Here is a 20,419-nt window from a genome sequence, read left to right on the forward strand (position 1 = left end):
TTTTCAGAAGGCTTTTGACAAAGTGCAGCACATGAGGGTGCTCAGCAAGATAAGAGCCTATAGTTTTACAGGAAAGATACTGACATCAACGGAAGATTGGCCGATTGGTAGGTGGAAAAGAGTGAGAATAAAGGATCTACTCTGGTTGGCTACTGATGACAAGTTATGTTCTGCAGAGTCAGTATCGGGAACACTTATTTTCACATTATATGTCCACGATTTGCATGACGGAATTCATGGCTTTGTTGTTAAGACTGCAGACAATACAAAGGTAGGTGGAGGGGCAGGTAGTGTTGACGAAGTAGAGACTTTGCAAAAGGACTTGGACAAATGGGGAGAATGGGCAAAGAAGGAGCAGATGGAATATAGTGTAGGGAAATGTATGCTCATGCACGTTGGTAGAACAAGTAAAGCCATAGACTATTTTGAAAACAGGGAGAAATTTCAAAAATCAGAGGTACAAAGTGACCTGTGCAGGATTCCTTAAAGGATAACTTGCAGGTTGAGTCAGTGGTAAGGAAGGCAAGTGCAATGTTAGCCTTAATTTCGAGAGAACTAGAATATAAGAGCAAGGATGTCATGTAGGTTCTTTACAAGGCATTGGTCAGACTGCACGTGGAGTTTTGTGGGTCCAGAGGAGTTCCACATGAATGATTCTGTGAATGAAAGGGTTAACATAAGAAGAGCATTTGATGGCTCTGGGCCTGTTCTTGCTGGAGTTTAGAAGAATGAGGGGGGAGATCTCATTGAAATCTATCAACTATTGAATGCCCTGGACAGAGTGGATATGGAGACAATGTTTCCTAAAGGGGGGAATAGGACCAGAGGGCACAGCCTCAGAATACAGGGATATCCATTTAGAACAGAGGTGAAGAGGAATTTCTTTACGAAGATGATGGTGAATCTGTGGAATTCATTGCCATGGATGGCTGTGGAGGCTATCTGCTATATCTAAAGCAGATGGTGATAAGTTCTAGATTAGTCAGAGTGTCAAAGGTTACAGGGAGACAGCAGGAGAATGATGTTGACAGGGATAGTAAATCAGTCATGATGGAATGGTGGAGCAGACTCGATGGGCTCCTATGTCTTATGGTCTGACGGTAGTGTATGGTAACACTCACAACACGCTGCAGGAACTGAGCAGGTCGGGCAGCATCTGTGGAAAAGATCAGTCGATGTTTTGGTCCGGAACCCTTCGTCATGACTGTAGAGGGAAGGGATAGAGGTAGTGTATGGTAATATGTGAATAATTTGATAATAAATTTACTTTAAACTTTGAGCTTTGAAATTATTTGGCAGCAATTTCCAGCCATCAATAACTCTCTTCCTCATTATACCTCCTGCCTCCCACCATAACCCTATGCCTTCTTGTTTTTGATACCATACCCCTACTATGGGAAAAAGGTTTTGACAGCCTACCCTATCGATGGCTCTTTAATTTTATATGCCTCCATCAGGTCACTTCTCAGCCTCCTTCATCCCAAGGATTTCAACAACATTTCAATGTTTATATTCTGTGCCCTGGCCAATGAAAGCAAGCAAGCAGAATGCCTTCTTTAGTCCCTATTCAGGTTTGTTAACACTTTCAGGGAACTATAAGTTTGTATCCTGAAGTCCCGCAGGAAGTCAACATCGTTCCTTAGTGCTCTGCCATTCATTGTCTATGTTCTGCCCTTATCTGACTTGCCAAAATAAATCACCTTGCATTTGTCAGAAATAAGTCCCATCTGCCTATCGTGGTTATCTTGGGAAAACACAAAAAAAGACTTGACCAGTTTATGTGTGGCTGGAATCACACCTAATTTTATCTGACTGGAACTCACTTCCCTGAAATTGTCTCTTCATAATAGTTCAACAGTTGCCGTGGATATTTTCTCTGGTGATGGAACTTGCTGAAAGGGCAGAGTGCGGAGATATAGCCTCAGATAAACCAGTCTAAAATTAGGATGCACAAGGAAAAGAAAGTCTGCAGGCAGCCCAGTAAGAAAATATTCACTGTGGTGTGGGCTGGAGTCACTTTATAGATACACCGATGGTCCAAAGTCAGCACACATTGATACATATTGACTCCAGAGGTATCAGGATGATTAAAAAGTCCTGTGAATGACAGAAGAGGGTCCTAATATTCATCTCTTGTCTGGTGTGTTTGAACTCAGATCCACCTGCCTCGCTGTCCGTGAGGTCTATGAGTGATTCCATCATAAGGATACGAGTAGCACAGGTTTGCAGGGATGGATGGAGCACAGCACAACAGAAGCATAAAACCACAACAACAATGATGAATCAGGCTGCAGAAGAGGTTTATTGTGCTGCTGCCAGGATTAGGGAGAATGAACTTTAGGGAGAAACTTGCATTGGTCTCCACTGAAGCATCAGAAGAGGAGAGGTGACACAACAGAAGCTATAAAATTATGAGAGGCATAGACATAGTAGATAGTCAGACCACTTTTCCCAGAGTAGAGATGTCAAGAACTAAAGGGAATGCATTTGAAGTGTGAGGAGGAAGTTTTATGACGTGTGGGGCAAGTTTTGCAAATGGACAGTGGAGGGGCAGGTAGCTTTGAGGCAGTAGAGAGGTTACAGAAGGACTTAAACAGATCAAGAGAATAGACAAGGAAGTGGCAGACGGAATGCAGTGCCGGGAAGCGTATGGTCATGCACATTGGTTGAAGAAATAAAACGGTTGACTATTTTCTAAATGGAGAGAAAATACAAAAATCTGAAGTGCAAAGGGACTTGGGAGTCCTTGTGCAGGATCTCTTGAAGGTTAATTTGCAGGTTGAGTCTGTGGTGAGGAAGGCAATGTGATGTTAGCATTCATTTCAAGAGGACTAAAATATAAAAGCAATAATGTAATGTGGAGCCTTTATAAAGCACTGGTGAGGCCTCACTTGGAATATTGTGAGCAGTTTTGGGCCCCTTATGTTAGAAAGGAGATAATGAAACTGGAGAGGGTTCAAAGGAGGTTCACAAAAATGATTTCAAATTTCACAACATATGCCAGTGATAATAAACCTGATTCTGAACGACTTGCCAGATGAAGAGTGTTTGATAGCTGTGGGCCTGTATTCACTGGAATTCAGAAGAATGAGAGGTGACTAAATTGAAACCAATCGAATGGTGAAAGGCCTTGATAGAGTGGATGAGGAGAGGAAGTTACCTTTGGTAGGGGAGTCTAAGACCAGAGGACACAACCTCAGAATAGAGGGGCATCCTTTTAAAATAGAGGGGGAGGTGTTGTATTGCTTATCAGAGAAAATATAACAGCAGTGCTCTGGCAGGATAGATTAGTGGACTCATCTAGGGAGGCTATTTGGGTGGAATTGAGGAATGGGAAAGGTGTAGTGACGCTTATAGGGTGTATTATAGACCACCTAATGGGGACCGAGAACTGGAGGAGCAAATTTGTAAGGAGATAGCAGATATTTGTAGTAAGTACAAGGTTGTGATTGTGGGAGATTTTAATTTTCTACACATAGACTGGTAAGCCCATTCTGTAAAAGGGCTGGATGGTTTGGAGTTTGTCAAATGTGTGCAAGATAGTTTTTTGCAGCAATACATAGAGGTACCAACTAGAGAAGGGGCAGTGCTGGATCTCCTGCTAGGGAATGAGATAGGGCAGGTGACAGAGGTATGTGTTGGGGAGCACTTCGGGTCCAGTGATCACAATACCATTAGTTTCAAAATAATTATGGAGAAGGATAGGACTGGACCCAGAGTTGAGATTTTTGGATTGGAGAAAGGCTAACTTTGAGGAGATGCGAAAGGATTTAGAAGGAGAGGATTGGGACAATTTGTTTTATGGGAAGGATGTAATAGAGAAATGGAGGTCATTTAAAGGTGAAATTTTGAGGGTACAGGATCTTTATGTTCCTGTTAGGTTGAAAGGAAAGGTTAAGGTTTGAGAGAGCCATGGTTTTCAAGGGATATTGGAAACTTGGTTCGGAAAAAGAGAGGGATCTACAATAAATATAGGCAGGTTGGAGTTAATGAGGTGCTCGAGGAATATAAAGAATTTAAAACGAATCTTAAGAAAGAAATTAGAAAAGCTAGAAGAAGATACGAGGCTGCTTTGGCAAGTAAGGTGAAAATAAATCCAAAGGGTTTCTACCGTTATATTAATAGCAAAAAGATAGTGAGGGATAAAATTGGTCCCTTAGAGAATCAGAGTGGATGGCAGAGCCAAAAGAGATGGGGGAGACTTTGAACAATTTCTTTTCTTCGGTGTTCACTAAGGAGAAGGATATTGAATTGTGTAAGGTAAAGGAAACAAGAAGGGTAGTTAGGGAAAGTATGACGATTAAAGAAGAGGAAGTACTGGCGCTTTTAAGGAATATAAAAGTGGTAAGTCTCCGGGTCCGGACAGGATATCCCCTAAGACCTTGAGGGAAGTTAGTGTGGAAATAACAGGGGCTCTGACAGAAATATTTCAAATGTCATTAGAAACGGAGATGGTGCTGGAAGATTGGCGTATTGCTCACGTGGTTCCATTGTTTAAAAAGGGTTCTAAAAGTGATCCTAGCAATTATCGGCCTGTGAGTTTGACGTCAGTGGTAGGTAAATTGATGGAAAGTATTCTTAGAGATGGTATATGTAATTATCTGGATAGACAGAGTCTGATTAGGAATAGTCAACATGGATTTGTGCATGGAAGGTCATGTTTGACAAATCTTATTGAGTTTTTTGATGAGGTTACTAGGAAAGTTGATGATGGTAAAGCGGTGGATGTTGTCTATATGGACTTCAGTAAGGCCTTTGACAAGGTTCCACATGGAAGGTTAGTTAGGAAGGTTCAATCGTTAGGGATTAATATCGAAGTAGTAAAATGGATTCAGCAGTGGCTGGATGGGAGACGCCAGAGAGTAGTGGTGGATAACTGTGTGTCAGCTTGGAGGACGGTGTGTAGCGGAGTGCCTCAGGGATCTGTACTGGGTCCAATGTTATTTGTCACATACATTAATGATCTGGATGATGGGGTGGTAAATTGGATTAGTAAGTATGCAGATGATACTAAGATAGGTGGAGTTGTGGATAATGAAGTAGGTTTTCAAAGCTTGCAGAGAGATTTAGGCCAGTTAGAAGAGTGGGCTGAAAGATGGCAGATGGAGTTTAATGCTGATAAGTGTGAGGTGCTACATTTTGGTAGGACTAATCAAAATAAGACATACATGGTAAATGGTAGGGCATTGAAGAATGCAATAGAACAGAGGGATCTAGGAATAATGGTGCATAGTTCCCTGAAGGTGGACTCTCATGTGGATAGGTTGGTGAAGAAAGCTTTTGGTATGCTGGCCTATATTAATCAGAGCATTGAGTATAGGAGTTAGGATGTAATGTCGAAATTGTATAAGGCATTGGTGAGCCCAAATTTGGAGTATTGTGTACAGTTCTGGTTACTGAATTGTAGGAAAGATGTCAATAAAATTGAGAGAGTACAGAGGAGATTTACTAAAATGTTGCCTGGGTTTCATCTCCTAAGTTACAGAGAAAGGTTGAACAAGTTGGGTCTTCATTCTTTGGAGCGTAGAAGGTTGAGGGGGGACTTGATAAAGGTATTTAAAATTATGAGGGGGATAGATAGAGTTGACATGGATAGGCTTTTTCCATTGAGAGCGGGGAAGATTCAAACAAGAGGACATGAGTTGAGAGTTAAAGCACAAAAGTTTAGGGGTAACATGAGGGGGAATTTCTTTACTCAGAGAGTGGTAGCTGTGTGGAACAAGCTTCCAGCAGAAATGGTTGAGGCAGATTCGATGTTGTCGTTTAAAGTTAAATTGGATAGATACATGGACAGGAAAAGAATGGAGGGTTATGGGCTGAGTGCAGGTCAGTGGGACTAGGTGAGAGTAAGAGTTTGGCATGGACTAGAAGGGCCGAGATGGCCTGTTTCCATGCTGTAATTGTTATATGGTTATATGGTTATAATATAGAGATGAGGAGGAATTTCTTTAGCCAACGAGTGGTGAATCTGTGGAACTCATTGCCACAGGCAGCTGTGGAGGCCAATTCTGTATATATATTTAAGGCAGAGGTTGATAAATTTTTGAGTGGTCAGCACCTGATGATTGGGGCTGAGAGGAAAAATGGATCAGCCATGATGAAAAGGTGGGACATACTCGATGGGCCAAATGGTCTAATTCTACTTGTATATCTTATGGTCTTATGCTCTTATAATAATTATGAAGCATAGTCACTGCTGGCTTGCAAATACCCTGAACAGTTAATTTATACACAGAAGATCCCACACACAGGCAATAGACTCGGTGACCAGCAGTATTTATTGTTTTGGATAAGGAATTTCTTTCCTTTTCTTTGCCCAGTAATACCAGAGGTCCTTTGATATCCAATCAGGCTGGCTGAACTGAGGCTTCTCCATTTTGCTTCTCATCTGACACACATTGCAGAGCTCCTTCAGTTCCCCAGTTAACATCTGATACAACTGTCACATGTGTGTGCACAACTACACATCTGACACCCAGAGCAGAGCTCCTTTAATGCCCCAGTTAACATCTGACACAAGTGTCACTTGTGTGTACACAAATACACATCTGACGTACAGTGCCAGGCAAAAAGATGCGATGAGGAAACTTGAACTCATTTCCATTTAAGTCAAGAATGACCACAACCTTTGAGCTATGGCTGTGGCAACACGTGGATCTTCATTCTCTGAGTATTTCGTTCCATTTTCCTCCACCTTAAACACCAGGTAAGATTGCTCTTTCTCTAAACAGACTAGCTCAGTGAAAGTTCCTGTTGTTTGGACAGCAGGGTTCATAACTAAAGCTGAATTATATTGATGGACCATCAGAAAAGACTGGCATCTGAAACTGAGACAGGAATTTTCTGAATTCAGCTAAGCCATAGATCACCTCTTCCAAACAAGGATTTGGGTCCGGAGGGATAAGTGAAGTTAGCTTTCCAGGGCTTTTTACAGAATCTGGGGCTGAATTTATACTCCAAAGATTCAAAAAATGGTCATAACACACCTGCCAAATTCTAATATAAATATATCAATAAACATTAAATAAGAGGATGTTTCCCATAGTGACTGAGACTAGGACCAGAGGGCACAGATAGAGGGGGTGTGGAGAGGATGTTTCCTATTGTGACTGAGTCTAGGACCAAAGGACATAGATGGAGTAGATGTGGAAAGGATGTTTGCTTATAGTAGTTGAGTTTAGGACCAGAGGGCACAGCCTCAGAATAGAAGAACATCCATTTATAACAGAGATGAGAAGGAATTTCAGTAGACATTTCTATGGAAGTCATTCCTACAGACGAGTACGGCTGTGGAGGCCAAGTCATTGAGTATATTTAAAGCAGGGGTTTATAGGCTTTTGATTAGTCAGGGGATAAAAGGGAGAAGACAGCAGAATGGGGTTGAGAGGAATAATAAATCAGGCACGATGGATTCGGAGTAGATGCAATGGATCAAGTGACCTAATTCTGCTCCTATGTCTTATAGTCTAATTCCCTTGTGGGTAAGTTGTTGAACCTTTACAATTCTGAAATGATATTAATCTTCAAGCAGTCAATAAAATTGAATCACAAAGCACTGAAGGAACTCTGCAGGCCAGGTAGCTTCTTTGGAGGAGAACAAACAGTAAAGGTTTCAGGCTGTGATATCTCATCAGCACTCACCTTTTCTGTGTTGCTCGAGATTTCCAACATCTGCAGAATCTCCCTTGTTAATAAAATAGAATAATTCCTCTCAAAGAAAACTACTTTTTAAAACTCATCTTGTGGGCTATATTGCTGATTAATCATCAAAATTAACCACATTGTTTATTTGTATTTTATTTACTGTTTACATTGAAAACAAGGATTTACACAATTTCAGAAACAAAACCAAATTTTTAAAAAAGTTTCAGAAACTGTGCTACATGTTACAGCAACACCTGCTCCACATCTTGCCGTATCTGGGTGCTGAATCTCTTTTCACTTTGCAGAGTACACAGAAATCTTCATCATTAAATAAGATCTTTTAAGGATTCTGTCACAGCAAATCATAACGCTGAATATTCCAAATAAAGATAAGGGTACGATGACAAACATAACTGCTAAGTAACTTGTATACAAGCAGAACTGATGTTACAATAAGCATGTCCTGGGTTGTCAGTATTACGTTGATAATTTAAAGTCTCTAACATTTTCAGAATGGCACCTCTCCTAACAACTTAAAGCAAATTAAAAGATGTACTTTAGTGATAGAGTACATATTTCAGTACACTAAAGTTATTAAAATAGTTTGGAACTGTATTTGTTCATTTGCCAAAGAACAGTAGTAGTGCAGTTACATCAGAATTTTCTGCAATACCTGTTTTGTACAATTCATGTATATGGAAAAGCATTTACTCTCAATAGCAGACTGCAGTTTATACACATTTATCATAATGTAATTGCCTCTATAACAAAAGCAAAATCCGAACCATGAAAACTTGAAGCTTCCCTGTGATTCGAAGTTTTGAAAGTTTAGCAGAACATCTCAACTTGCAACTCGCAAGCGGCCTGAGGCTGCAACAACGTTTAGGAGAGTGCAGAAGCACACAGTTTGGTAGCAATGAAGTTTAGGATGTTTCCATTTTATCCTGCTGGTCTAGGGAATCCTCTTGCCTGCTCCTATGCATCAATAACGACCATCCAATTAGATGTGTTGAAGACTGAAGTGGCCATATCATAAAACTGAGTGAGAGAGGCCTGCTTGCTGTGACTACCATTTTGGAACATAGCAACAGAGTTCAACAGATATGGAATAATGAGTCCCCCTCCTGTTATCCTCCCATTAACAAATGGTAGACTGGGAAAATCCAGTTTGTTAGATTCCAGATTCCTGGAGATTTTTTAATTGCTCGATTTTCTTTCTCCCATCAATGAGAACTCTGGATGTCACCATAACTGAGCTGAAGTGAATGATTCCCAGTTCATCCCTATCTGAGAAGATGCAACAGGGTGATGAATGAAGAATAGGTCCCAACAACTTAGATATAGTATCTTCAAAAAGCAGCCGGCTTTCCTCGTCAACTATCGTGTCACCTGAGAACAAATATCAAGATAAGGTTAGGATCCATGTGAAGAACCATTGAACCTGCAGGCCTCCAAAATGACATTTCTTAACTTAGACTTTGGAATGTTAGCATATATTTGAAAAAGAAAAATAGCGATTTAGAGAAGTTCTACCACAGGGAACTTGGAAGATTATTGAAACAACAGAAACTGAATTTTATTCAACAAGCACAGGAAAATCTGAACTTTGTATTTAGCTTCTTCTGTGCCCATCTGATTTGTTGTGTCTCCATGGAGATCGATCACCCAAATTGTTTCCAATTTATTTTATTTATTTTTATTTTAAGAATTTTTATGTGTTTACATTTTATTTTGTAACTATTATACATCATGGCATAACAGACCAATCAAAATTCAGGATCTTTCATGACCAGCATTTATGTAAGTTGTTGATCTTAATGGAATCGGTGATCTTAGAGTCCATTAGCCATGCAAGATTCACCTTTGGCCTGGTCAGTACTGACCATCAGCAGTAGTCCACCTGGATATCTGCCTCAACTTTCATCTTTTACATTTCAGTCTACACCTTGGCTTCTTCCACCACTTGGCTCGCATATCAGTGGAAATCTGACAACCCATGGTGACAAGCTCTTTCAGCCTAAGGAGCCCATGTTGGCCAATTACAGCCCTGTGACCAGTTAACCTACTAACCTGTATGTATTGTGGGAGTGGAGGAAAGCAAAGCACCCAGAGGAAACCTGCACATTCATGGGAAGGAGATACAAATCCTTACAGACAGTGTTAGAATTGAAACCAGATTGCTGGAGCTGTAATAGTGTCATGCTAACTGGATGCTATTTAAGCAGTTACAAAGAAGGCACACCAGCATCTACCTTTTATTAGGAGTCTGAGGAGATTTGCTATATCAACAAAGACTCTAGCAAATTTGTACAGATGTACCATGGAGAGGATTCTGATTGGTTGCATCACCATCTGGTATGAAGGGGCCACAGCACAGGATTGGATAAACATGCAGAGGGTTGTAAGTTCATTCTCCTTCATCATGGGCATGACCTTCTCAACTACTGAAAAAATCTTCAAAAGGCAATGCCTCAAAAAGGTGGCATCCATTACTAAGATACCCCACCAACCAGGACATGGCCTCTTCTCATTGCTACCTTCAGGGGGGAGGTACAGAAGCCTGAAGACACACACTCAACGTTTTAAGAACACATTCTTCAGCTCCTTCATCAGATTTCTGAAAGGACAATGAACCCATGAACACTTCCTCACTTTCTTGCACTTTTTTGTACTACTTAATAAATGTAGTGCATATCAAAGATTCAAAGGTTCATTTATTATCAAAGCATGTATCCACATACACCTCTGAAATTATTTCACGTTATATACATTATATTTATTATTTATATTTTTATAATTTAGTGTTTTTCTCATCTACTGCACTGTGTGCTACTGTGAAGCAGCAGATTTGACAACTTACCTGAATATCAGAGATAATAAACCTGATTCTGATTCTAGCAGGCCAGCCAGTGAATAAGGAAACAAAACTATTAATGTCACCTACAGTACCTGCATTAATCTGTGGACAGGCCAATATGTGTAACTCATTGTATCCCTTCATTCAGCAGAGTACAGGGGTAATGGCAGGATTCTATACAATGTTGAGGAACAAATGGACCTTGTTGATTGATCCCTTAAAGTTACAAAGGAAATTGATTGGGTGGTTAAGAAGGTGCATCATGTATTGATCTTCCTTAGTCAGGGGATTGAGTACAAGAGCCCAAAGTAATGTTGCAGCTCTACAAAACCCAATTAGATCACATTTGAACAATTGTGGTCAACTGTATCCGGTACTTCCGATGTGGCCTCCTCTACATGGTGACACCCAATGTAAATTGGGGGATTGCTTTATCAAGCGGCTCTGCTCCATCAAAAAGTGGAATTTCCCAATGGCCAATCATTTTAATTCCTATCCCCATTCCCATTCCGACATGTTGGTCAGTCCATGGCCTCCTCTTCTGTCACAATGAGGCCACTCTCAGGTTGGAGGAGCAACACCTTGTATTCCGTCTGGTAGCCTCCAACCTGATAACATGAACACCAATTTCTACAACTTCTGGTAATTCACCCCCGCCCCACCTTCTTCTGTTCCCTACTCTGGCCTCTTACCTCTTCTCAACTACCTATAACCTCTCCCATTTGCCCCTCCTCCTTACCTTTCTCCCATGGTCTACACTCTTCTCCTATCAGATTACTTCTTCTCCAACCCTTTGCTTTTTCCATCTACCACCTTGTAGCTTCTTACTGCATTCTCCACCCCCCCCCAACCACCCACTTGGTTTCACCTATCACTTTCAAGCTCATCCTCCTTCTTTTTCTCCCCCCCCCCCACCCCTGCTCACCCTCTTATTCTGGCATCTTCACCCCTTCCTTTCCAGTTCTGATGTAGTGTCTCAGCCTGAAAAGTTGACTGTTTATTCATTTCCATAGATGCTGCCTGACCTGCTGATTTCCTCCAGCATTATGTGTGTGTACTTGGAGTATTGCGTTCACTTCTGGTCACCTCATTATAGGAAGGATGTGAAAGCTTCAGAGAGGGTGAAGACTTACCTGGGTGCTGCCTGGATTGGACAGCATGTCTTATGAGGATAGTTTGGAGGAGCTAGAACTTTTCTCTTTGGAGTGAAGGAGGATGAGAGGTGACTTAATAGAATTGTACAAGATATGAGGCACATTTTCCATTCCCATCCCAACTACCCTCTCACCTCTTCTCCACTCCTCCTCTGCCCATCTCCTCCATTTGGTTCCCCTCCACCTTCCTGTTATTCCATGGTCCAGTGTCCTCCTCCTTTAGATTCTTTCTTCTTCAGGTCTTTACATCTATCACCTGCCATTTTGTACTCTCCTCTCCCCACCTCCCTCCACTCTCTTCCCGGCCAGTCCAGCTGAAGGGTCTTAGCCTGAAACATTGACAGCTTATTTCCTTTCATAGTTGCTGCCTGACCGATTGAGTCATTTTGTCCGTGTTGCTCAAGATTTCCAGCATCTGCATAATCACTTGTGTCAAACATCATTCCAATGTGTCTATGGTAATTGAAACCTTTTTGTTGGAAATCATTTTACCTATGAGTATCAAAATGAATATTTTCCATTAACTGAGGACAACCGTTTCCTGCTTTGGAGGAAGTGGTAGCTTTTTAGTCACCAAATGATGATGACCTACTGCTGGCTAAGATCCATAAGGAAACTATAAATAGCAGCACAAGGTAGCTTTTTCTTTTTAATTATATGTTTTATTTTTAAGAAAATGATTTTTTAACTGTTAATCAAGCCAAGGGTTTTTTAAATTATGACCATAAATAGCAATCCTGCTCTCTGCATCAATCAATGTACAGAGAGGTTTCCAATCCGTACTGATTCACTGTCAGTGCAATGGTGTTACTGATGGCTAGGTTTGCCAACTATGATTGGATATTTTCCCACAGGAGGCAGGACATCCTCCTAATGGCTCCACTTCATGTTCCTGCCTTTGCTTGTCTGGTATGCTTGCTATGGCTAACGGATCTCTTGTTATCTTCTGCAATAACCACCCTTAAAAACAAGCTTTTATTTTAACCGTGTCAAAAGGATTGCAGTTAATAAAAATATTCAGGAAGTTGTTTTTCACTCAAGCCCCACTCTCCTTCTGAGCTATCTCTCCAAGGTTGCTCTGTGTCCCTGAAGAACCTGTTTTCTTTCCTGAAGGGCTTGAGAAAGATTACAAATAAGATTAGTTTTATTTGTCATGTGTACATCAACACATTCAGTGAAATGCAGACTGTCATCAAATCAGATCTGCAAGAATTGTGCTGGGTCACCACAGCGCTGGCACATACTGCCACGCCCACAACTCACTGACCCTAACCGTACACCTTTGGGATGTGGGAGGAAACCAGAGCACCCAGAGAAACCCCACGTGGTCATGGAGAGAACGTACAAACGCTTTACAGAAAGTAGCAGGAATCAAAACCAGCTGTGCCGTAAGGCTGCACCGCAACGACAGATAACTATTTAGCAGAAGTTCATCCATGATCAGTAGTGATAATGAGTCAAAGTGCTCGGGGCAACTTGCTAGATCAGAGCACAATGCACCCATGCTACCCAACATTACTGACTGGGGGGATTTCCAGGCATCCTTTTACAAGCTTCACAGTGGTTCACACGGCAACTGCAGGGATGAACACATCTTACCTATTTCCTCAGTCTCCAATGCCAACACGTCCTGAGAAAAAAATGCATAGAGTGTTTGCACTGTGTTGGACAGACTTCTGTAGGTTTCACAGCCTAGAGTTCATCAGTTTATTGGTAAAGGGACAGGTCTACTTAAAAGCTCATCAACATAACTGAAAAACAGTCTAACTATTGCACAGATCATCCTGGAATATAATTTCATAGAAACATAGAAAACCTACAGCACAATACAGGCCCTTCGGCCCACACAGTTGTGCCGGACAGGTTCTTACCTTAGAAATTACTAGGCTTACCCATAGCCCTCTATTTTTCTAAGCTCCATGTACCTATCCAAAAGTCTCTTAAAAGACCTTATCATATCTGCCTTCACCACCGTTGCCAGCAGCCCATTCCATGCATTCACCACTCTCTGCATGAAAAAACTTACCTCTGACATCTTCTCTGTACCTACTCCCCAGCACCTTAAACCTGTGTCCTCTCGTGTCAGCCATTTCAGCCCTGGGAAAGAGCCTCTGGCTATCCACATGATCAATGCCTCTCATCATCTTATACACCTCTATCAGGTCACCTCTCATCCTCTGTTGCTCCAAGGAGAAAAGGCCGCGTTCACTCAACCTATTCTCATAAGGCATGCTCCCCAATTCAGGCAACATCCTTGTAAATCTCCTCTGCACCCTTTCTATGGTTTCCACATCCTTCCTATAGTGAGGCGACCAGAACTGATTTCCCAGTTAGCAATGGATACAAGGCTGTAACCTTCTCCAAAGGTCATCACTTTGTCATGGTAAGAGACTTGTGAGTTCCTGAGATCCCAAGACTGATGCCACCCGGAGTTTAGACATCCGGCACTTACTGTAGCTCCTGCTAGGTCATCCATGTCAAGGGAGACATTCCAGACAAAGAGGGATCACAACAGCAAAGAAGGTGGAAGAAAGCTTTTTGAGGATGTGATTGAAGATGTATGGGGTGGTTTGGTCCTGACTAAATATCAGGAAATGCCAATGGGAATTACATAGCATCTCCCACCCAAGACAACTCTGCCTTCATGCAGGACTTAGGTCCAGGTGCACCCTGTCTCGCTGAAGGAGCTCTGTCTATGGCGAGTGTTTGGTGCCAGAAAAGTAACCAGACCAGTGGTGGTAGTGTCACCTAAAATCACTGAAGTCTCTGGCAGCAGGGAGATGGATGCCAAGCTTTGGTGGAGGATTGTCTTTGTACAACAACAGCAAAGGTTGGGCAATGTCTAGTCTATGATTCCCAATTGGGAATACCAGTACAGGTCAAATGCTCTAGTTAGATGAGCACTGTGGCAACAGAAGGCAATGGCAAACCACTGTTGAAATTTCTGCCTAGTCAATCATGGAAAGAAACAAAAGAAGGAAACCAGTCAACAGCGTGAATGGGGTTGAGTCTAACACCTCACTCGGTAGGGGTAATCATGTGCTGCAGATGACACCAGACCATCATAAGCAATAGGGAAAGGCTAAGGGTAGCAACATGGAACGTCTGCACACTTCACCAGAAAGGGAAGTTGGACAACATATTAAATGAAATGAAAAGGTTGGAAGTTGGTATCTGAGGCCTGTCAGAAATTAGATGGGCCGACAGTAGCAAATTCACTAAGAATAGTTCTCTGATAATGTATTCTGGAGGTCAACAGCATATGTATGGAGTTGGAATTATTTTAAACAAACAAGTATTAAAATTTCTTATGGGATATTGGGTGATATCCGGCTGGCTGCTTTTAGTTAAATTAAGAGGTAACCCTTTTAACATTAGCATAATCCAAGCCTATGCGCCAACAAGTGATGCGGATGAAGAGGATATCAACAAGTTTTATGAAGATCTCGACAGTGCTTATGAGCAATGTAAATCTCAGGATATAAAACTAGTCATGGGAGATTTTAACTCCAAAGTTGGACAGGAAAGGGTTGATAACATCATAGGACCTTTTGGATTAGGGAAGAACGATGAAAATGGAGAAAGGTTTACTGATTGGTGTGTCAAAAACAACCAAGTGATCAGCAATACTTGGTATAAAAACCATCCATGTAGATTGTGTACTTGGATTAGCCCTGGAGATTGAAGAAGGAATCAAATAGATTTCATTACCATCAATGAACGCTTTAGAAATAATATCACAAATTCTAAAGCCTACTCAGGAGCAGACTTTGGTTCAGATCACCATCCAGTAATATCTACCATCAAAACAAAATTAAAGAAACTGAAACCTGGAAAATAGAGAAAGAAGTATATGTTGGGAGAACTTAAAAATGATAGCATACTTAAGCAACAATTCAAAACAGCTGTAGAAGAACACCTCAATGAAAATGAAACAACACCAGTTTGGGACAGATTTAAATATGCTAAACAGCAATCAGCAGAGGAGATAATCCCAGTACAAGAAATCCAACACACCAACAAGGGGTGGATAACCCAAGAAATTCTAGATCTGATGGAACAAAGAAGGTTAGTAAAGAATAATGAAGTGCAATACAGAGAGCTGGACAGACAGGCCAGACAACTGTGCAATATTGCAAAGGAAGAATGGCAATGAAGTAGAAGGTCATATTAACAACAGCAAAGAAATGCCCAAGAAAATTAAGGAAATTACTGGAATTAACAAAATCTCCTCTACAGGATGCATAAGATCAGCAGATGGATCCATACTAACAGATCCAGATAAAGTATGTGAGAGGTGGATTCAGTATATAGAGCAGCTTTTTGAAGATAACAGAGGGGAACCCCCAGATAGTAAACACCCTAATTCTGGCCCACCTATTACCAAAGATAAAATAACTAAAGCAATGAAAAGCATGAAACATGGTAAAGTCACTGGACCTGTTGAAATTTCAGTGGAAAAGATACAAGCCCTAGAAGATCTGGGCATAGATATTCTTTTTGAACTGCTTAATGGCATATATGAGTCTGGCGTATTGCCTGACGATCTCTTGAAATCAGTATTTATAACTCTGCCAAAAATTCCTTGAACTATTGACTGTGAAAATTATAGAACAATCAGTCTTATGAGTCACATAATAAAGATTTTGTTGAGAATTGTTCTGAGTCGAATTAAAAACAAGTTAAGGCCAGAGACTTTGAAACTGCAATATGGGTTTATTGAAGATAAAGGAACTAGGAACACAATTTTCATACTATGAATGCTTTCAGAAAGGGCAATTGAATATCAAAATGATGTCTTTTTATGTTTAATTGATTTCATCAAAGCATTCAACAAAGTGCAACATGAAAAATTATTTCATATCCTCGCCAAACTAAACATTAATGGAAGGGACCAACAACTGCTTCAAAATTCATATTGGAATCAAACGGCGGCGGTAAAACTTGATGATAATATAAGCAGTTGGATTAAAATTCAAAGAGGAGTTAGACGGGGATGCATTGCCTCACCAGAATTATTTAATATCTATAGTGAAATGATTCTCAGAGAAATAGAAGACCGAGATGGGATAAAAATTGGAGATGTTAACATCAACAATATAAGATACACAGACAATACCACCCTAATAGCAAGTGCTGTGGAAGACCTACAAATCCTCCTAGACAAAGTAGTACAAACAAGTGCAGGTTTTGGTCTAACCATCAACTGTAAAAAAAACAGATGTATGGTAATATTGATGTTAAGGATACTATCAGAACGAGCTATTCAAGTGCAAAAAGATTTGCTTGTTTGTTTTATCGACTACACAAAAGCATTTGATAAAGTGAAGCACAATAAGTTATTTGAAATATTATAGAAAACTCTAGATCTAGATTCAAAAGACCTCCGCCTAATCAGAAATCTGTACTGGGAACAAACTGCCGCTGTAAGAATAGATGGAGAAGTGAGTCAGTTTACGAAAATCAAGAGAGGCGTTAGACAAGGGTGTGTTTTCTCTCCTGATTTATTTAATGTGTACAGTGAAACAATATTACAAAAAATAAGAGACATCTTGGGAATCAAAGTTGGCAGTGAAAACATCAATAATTTCCATATGCAGATGACACTGTGTTAATTGCAAGTACGGAGGAAGAACTACAAAACTTAATTGATACAATTGTTGTTGAAAGTGCAAAAATGGGTCTATCTATCAATTGCAAAAAGACAGAATGTATGGTGATATCCAAAAAGAAGGAGAATCCTATCTGCAGGCTGAGAATAAATGGGGAAGACATAAAACAAGTACAGAACTTTTCTACTTAGGAAGCTTGGTGACATCAGATGGCAGGTGTGACATGGACATCAAAAGAAAAATAGGGATGGCAAAAGACACCTTTACGAGAATGAAGAATATACTGACCAACACTAAACTAGGCATGACAACCCGCCTCAGAGTACTGAAATGTTACGTTTATCCGGTTATTTTATATGGCTCAGAATGTTGGACAATATCTAGTAACATGAGGAAATGAATTGTAGCAGCAAAGATGTGGTTTTTGAGGAGGATGCAAAGAATATCATCGATGAAACGAATATATAACGAGGATGTCATGAACAGAGCTAACACAAAAAGAGAAATAATGTATGAGATCATGAAAAGGCAACATAACTTCATTGGACATGTGATTAGAAAAGAGGAGTTAGAATGCACGGTAATTATGGGAAAAATTGAAGTGAAGAAAGCAAGAGGAAGGCAAAGACAAATGATGTTGGAAACAGCAGAAAGAAGAATTGCCATTGCCAAAACCAACTTCCAAAAAATGAAACCCATTTTTACCAACAGACACATTTCTATGCAACAAGGCTTAGGCTACTAAAATGTTACATCTGGTCAATCTTGCTGCATGCTTCCGAAACATGGACTATAACACCAGTACGCTAAAGAAACTTAGAAGCAACAGAAATGTGGTTTCTTAGAAGAATGCCAAAAATATCATATACTGTAGAGATAGGGTAACTAATGAGACAGTACTCCAACGTGCCCATACAAAAAGATCTTTAATGAGAACAATAAATGAGAGGAAACTTAATTTCCTTGGCCATGTCATCAGAAAGGGAGAAATAGAATGCCATACATTACAAGGCCGTATGCCTGGGGAACGCGGAAGAGGAAGGCAAAGAAGAAAATATATGGACACTGTGAAAGAACTAACAAATCTAAATGTGCGAGATATCATTGACGCTGTGAGAGATCGTTCGATGTGGAGAGCCATGATTGCCCAAGCGTGTAACGCGGAAGGCACATGAAGAAGAAGACTAAACACATTGATGAAGGTAGAGGCGTAGATGTAGTTTATATGGATTTTAGCAAGGCATTTGATAAGGTACCCCATGCAAGGCTTATTGAGAAAGTAAGGAGGCATGGGATCCAAGGGGACATTGCTTTGTGGATCCAGAACTGCCTTGCCCACAGAAGGCAGAGAGTTGCTGTAGACAGGTCATATTCTGCATGGAGGTTGGAGATCAGTGGTGTTCCTCAGGAATCTGTTCTGGGACCCCTTCTCTTAGTGATTTTTATAAATGACCTGGATGAGGATGTGGAGGGATGGGTTAGTAAATTTGCTGATTACACAAATGTTGGGTGTGTTGTGGATAGTGTGGAGGGCTGTCAGAGGTTACAGCAGGACATTGATAGGATGCAAAACTGGGCTGAGAAGTGGCAGATGGAGTTCAGCCCAGGTAAGTGTGAGGTGGTTCATTTTGGTAGGTCAAATATGATGGCAGAATATAGTATCAATAGTAAGACTCTTGGCAGTGTGGAGGGATCAGAAGGATCTTGGGGTCTGTGTCCATAGGACACTCAAAGCTGCTACACAGGTTGACTATGTGGTTAAAAAGGCATACAGTGTATTAGCCTTCATCAACCATGGGATTGAGTTCAAGAGCCGAGAGGTAATGTTACAGCTGTATAGAACCCTGGTCAGGCCCCACTTGGAGTACTGTGCTCAGTTCTGATCATTTCACTACAGGAAGGATGTGGAAAATATAGAAAGAGTGCAGAGGAGATTTACAAGGATGTTGCCTGGATTGGGGAGCATAAACTGAGTGAACTTGGCCTTTTATCCTTGGAGCGACAGAGGATGAGAGGTGACCTGATAGAGGTGTATAAGATGATGAGAGGCATTGATCGTGTGGATAGTCAGAGGCTTTTTCCCAGGGCTGTAATGGTTGCCACAAGAGGGCACAGTTTTAAGGTGTTTGGGAGTAGGTATAGAGGAGATGTCAGGGGTAAATTTTTTTGCGCGGAGAGTGGTAAGTACGTGGAATGGGCTGCTGGTGACAGTGGTGGAGGCAGATACAATAGGGTCAATAGACTCCTGGATAGGTACATGGAGCTTAGAAAAATAGAGGGCTATGGGTAACCCTAGGTAATTTCTGAAGTAAATACATGTTCAGCACAGCATTGTGGGCCAAAGGGCCTGTATTGTGCTGTAGGGTTTCTATGTTTCAAAGGCTGCAGCAGTGAAGGGACCCCAGTCTCCTTGCAGTCGGCGCCACTGGATACTAATACTGATCCATCAAGAACTGTGTGGAGGGTGCTGATGCCAGTCTGTCAAGGAGCATGTGGTGGCAGTCTGTGAGTCAGCCTCCCCACATTAAACAACACCATGCACAGGCGTTCTCCGTTGAGTAACACCCCAGCTTGGCTTCTGCAGCCACGTGAGCACCCCCCCCCGCCCCAAATAGACAATGCACTTGGAGACCATTGCACTCAACTCCAACAATCACACCACTACAACTAGGTCACGATGGAGATTTCTGCCCCAAGTCACTAACCTGTAAATCCTCTTCCAAATGATAACTAATCAGTCTATTTTTTTTCTGAATTATTTAACAAACTCCAGGTTGCAGCAAGAATGGTTGGTGGCTTTAGAAGTTAGCTTCATGATGCCCTAGTCTTCTGTAAGTGTGCTTTTAGATCTCGGCATAGTTTCAAACAACTACATGCAATGTAGCAACATCTCCCAATGACAAACACAAGCTGCTAACGATCTCTCCATAGTCGTCACTGTCTGCTTTTAGTAAGTGGATGCGTATTAATGGCAGCTTGTGCAAAGCAGTGTGCCATAGCAACTAATTTGAAATGAAAGCACTGTGACTGGAGGAGTGTTGTCGTTGCTAACCCCGTTCATTAACAGTTTGATCCAAAGCAACACCCACAAGATGCTGGAGGAACTCAGCAGGTCAGGCAGCATCTATGGAGCTGAATTTCAGGCGGAGGCC

The 20,419-nt window shown here is 41.2% G+C and overlaps 1 protein-coding gene across 1 annotated transcript in view; it reads right to left on the reverse strand.

Moving 5' to 3' along the window:
- Positions 1–8,971: 8,971 nt before the first annotated feature.
- The window catches only part of LOC140192820 (chemokine-like protein TAFA-2), a 60,691-nt gene continuing 49,243 nt past the window's right edge, over positions 8,972–20,419 (reverse strand). The window contains exon 4 of the mRNA XM_072250310.1: positions 8,972–9,033. Coding sequence (XP_072106411.1) covers positions 9,022–9,033 — 12 coding nt within the window. The 3' untranslated portion in view covers positions 8,972–9,021. The remainder of the gene's footprint in view (positions 9,034–20,419) is intronic.

Source organism: Mobula birostris, unplaced genomic scaffold (genome assembly GCF_030028105.1).
Source record: "Mobula birostris isolate sMobBir1 unplaced genomic scaffold, sMobBir1.hap1 scaffold_275, whole genome shotgun sequence".
Lineage (NCBI taxonomy): Eukaryota > Metazoa > Chordata > Chondrichthyes > Myliobatiformes > Myliobatidae > Mobula > Mobula birostris.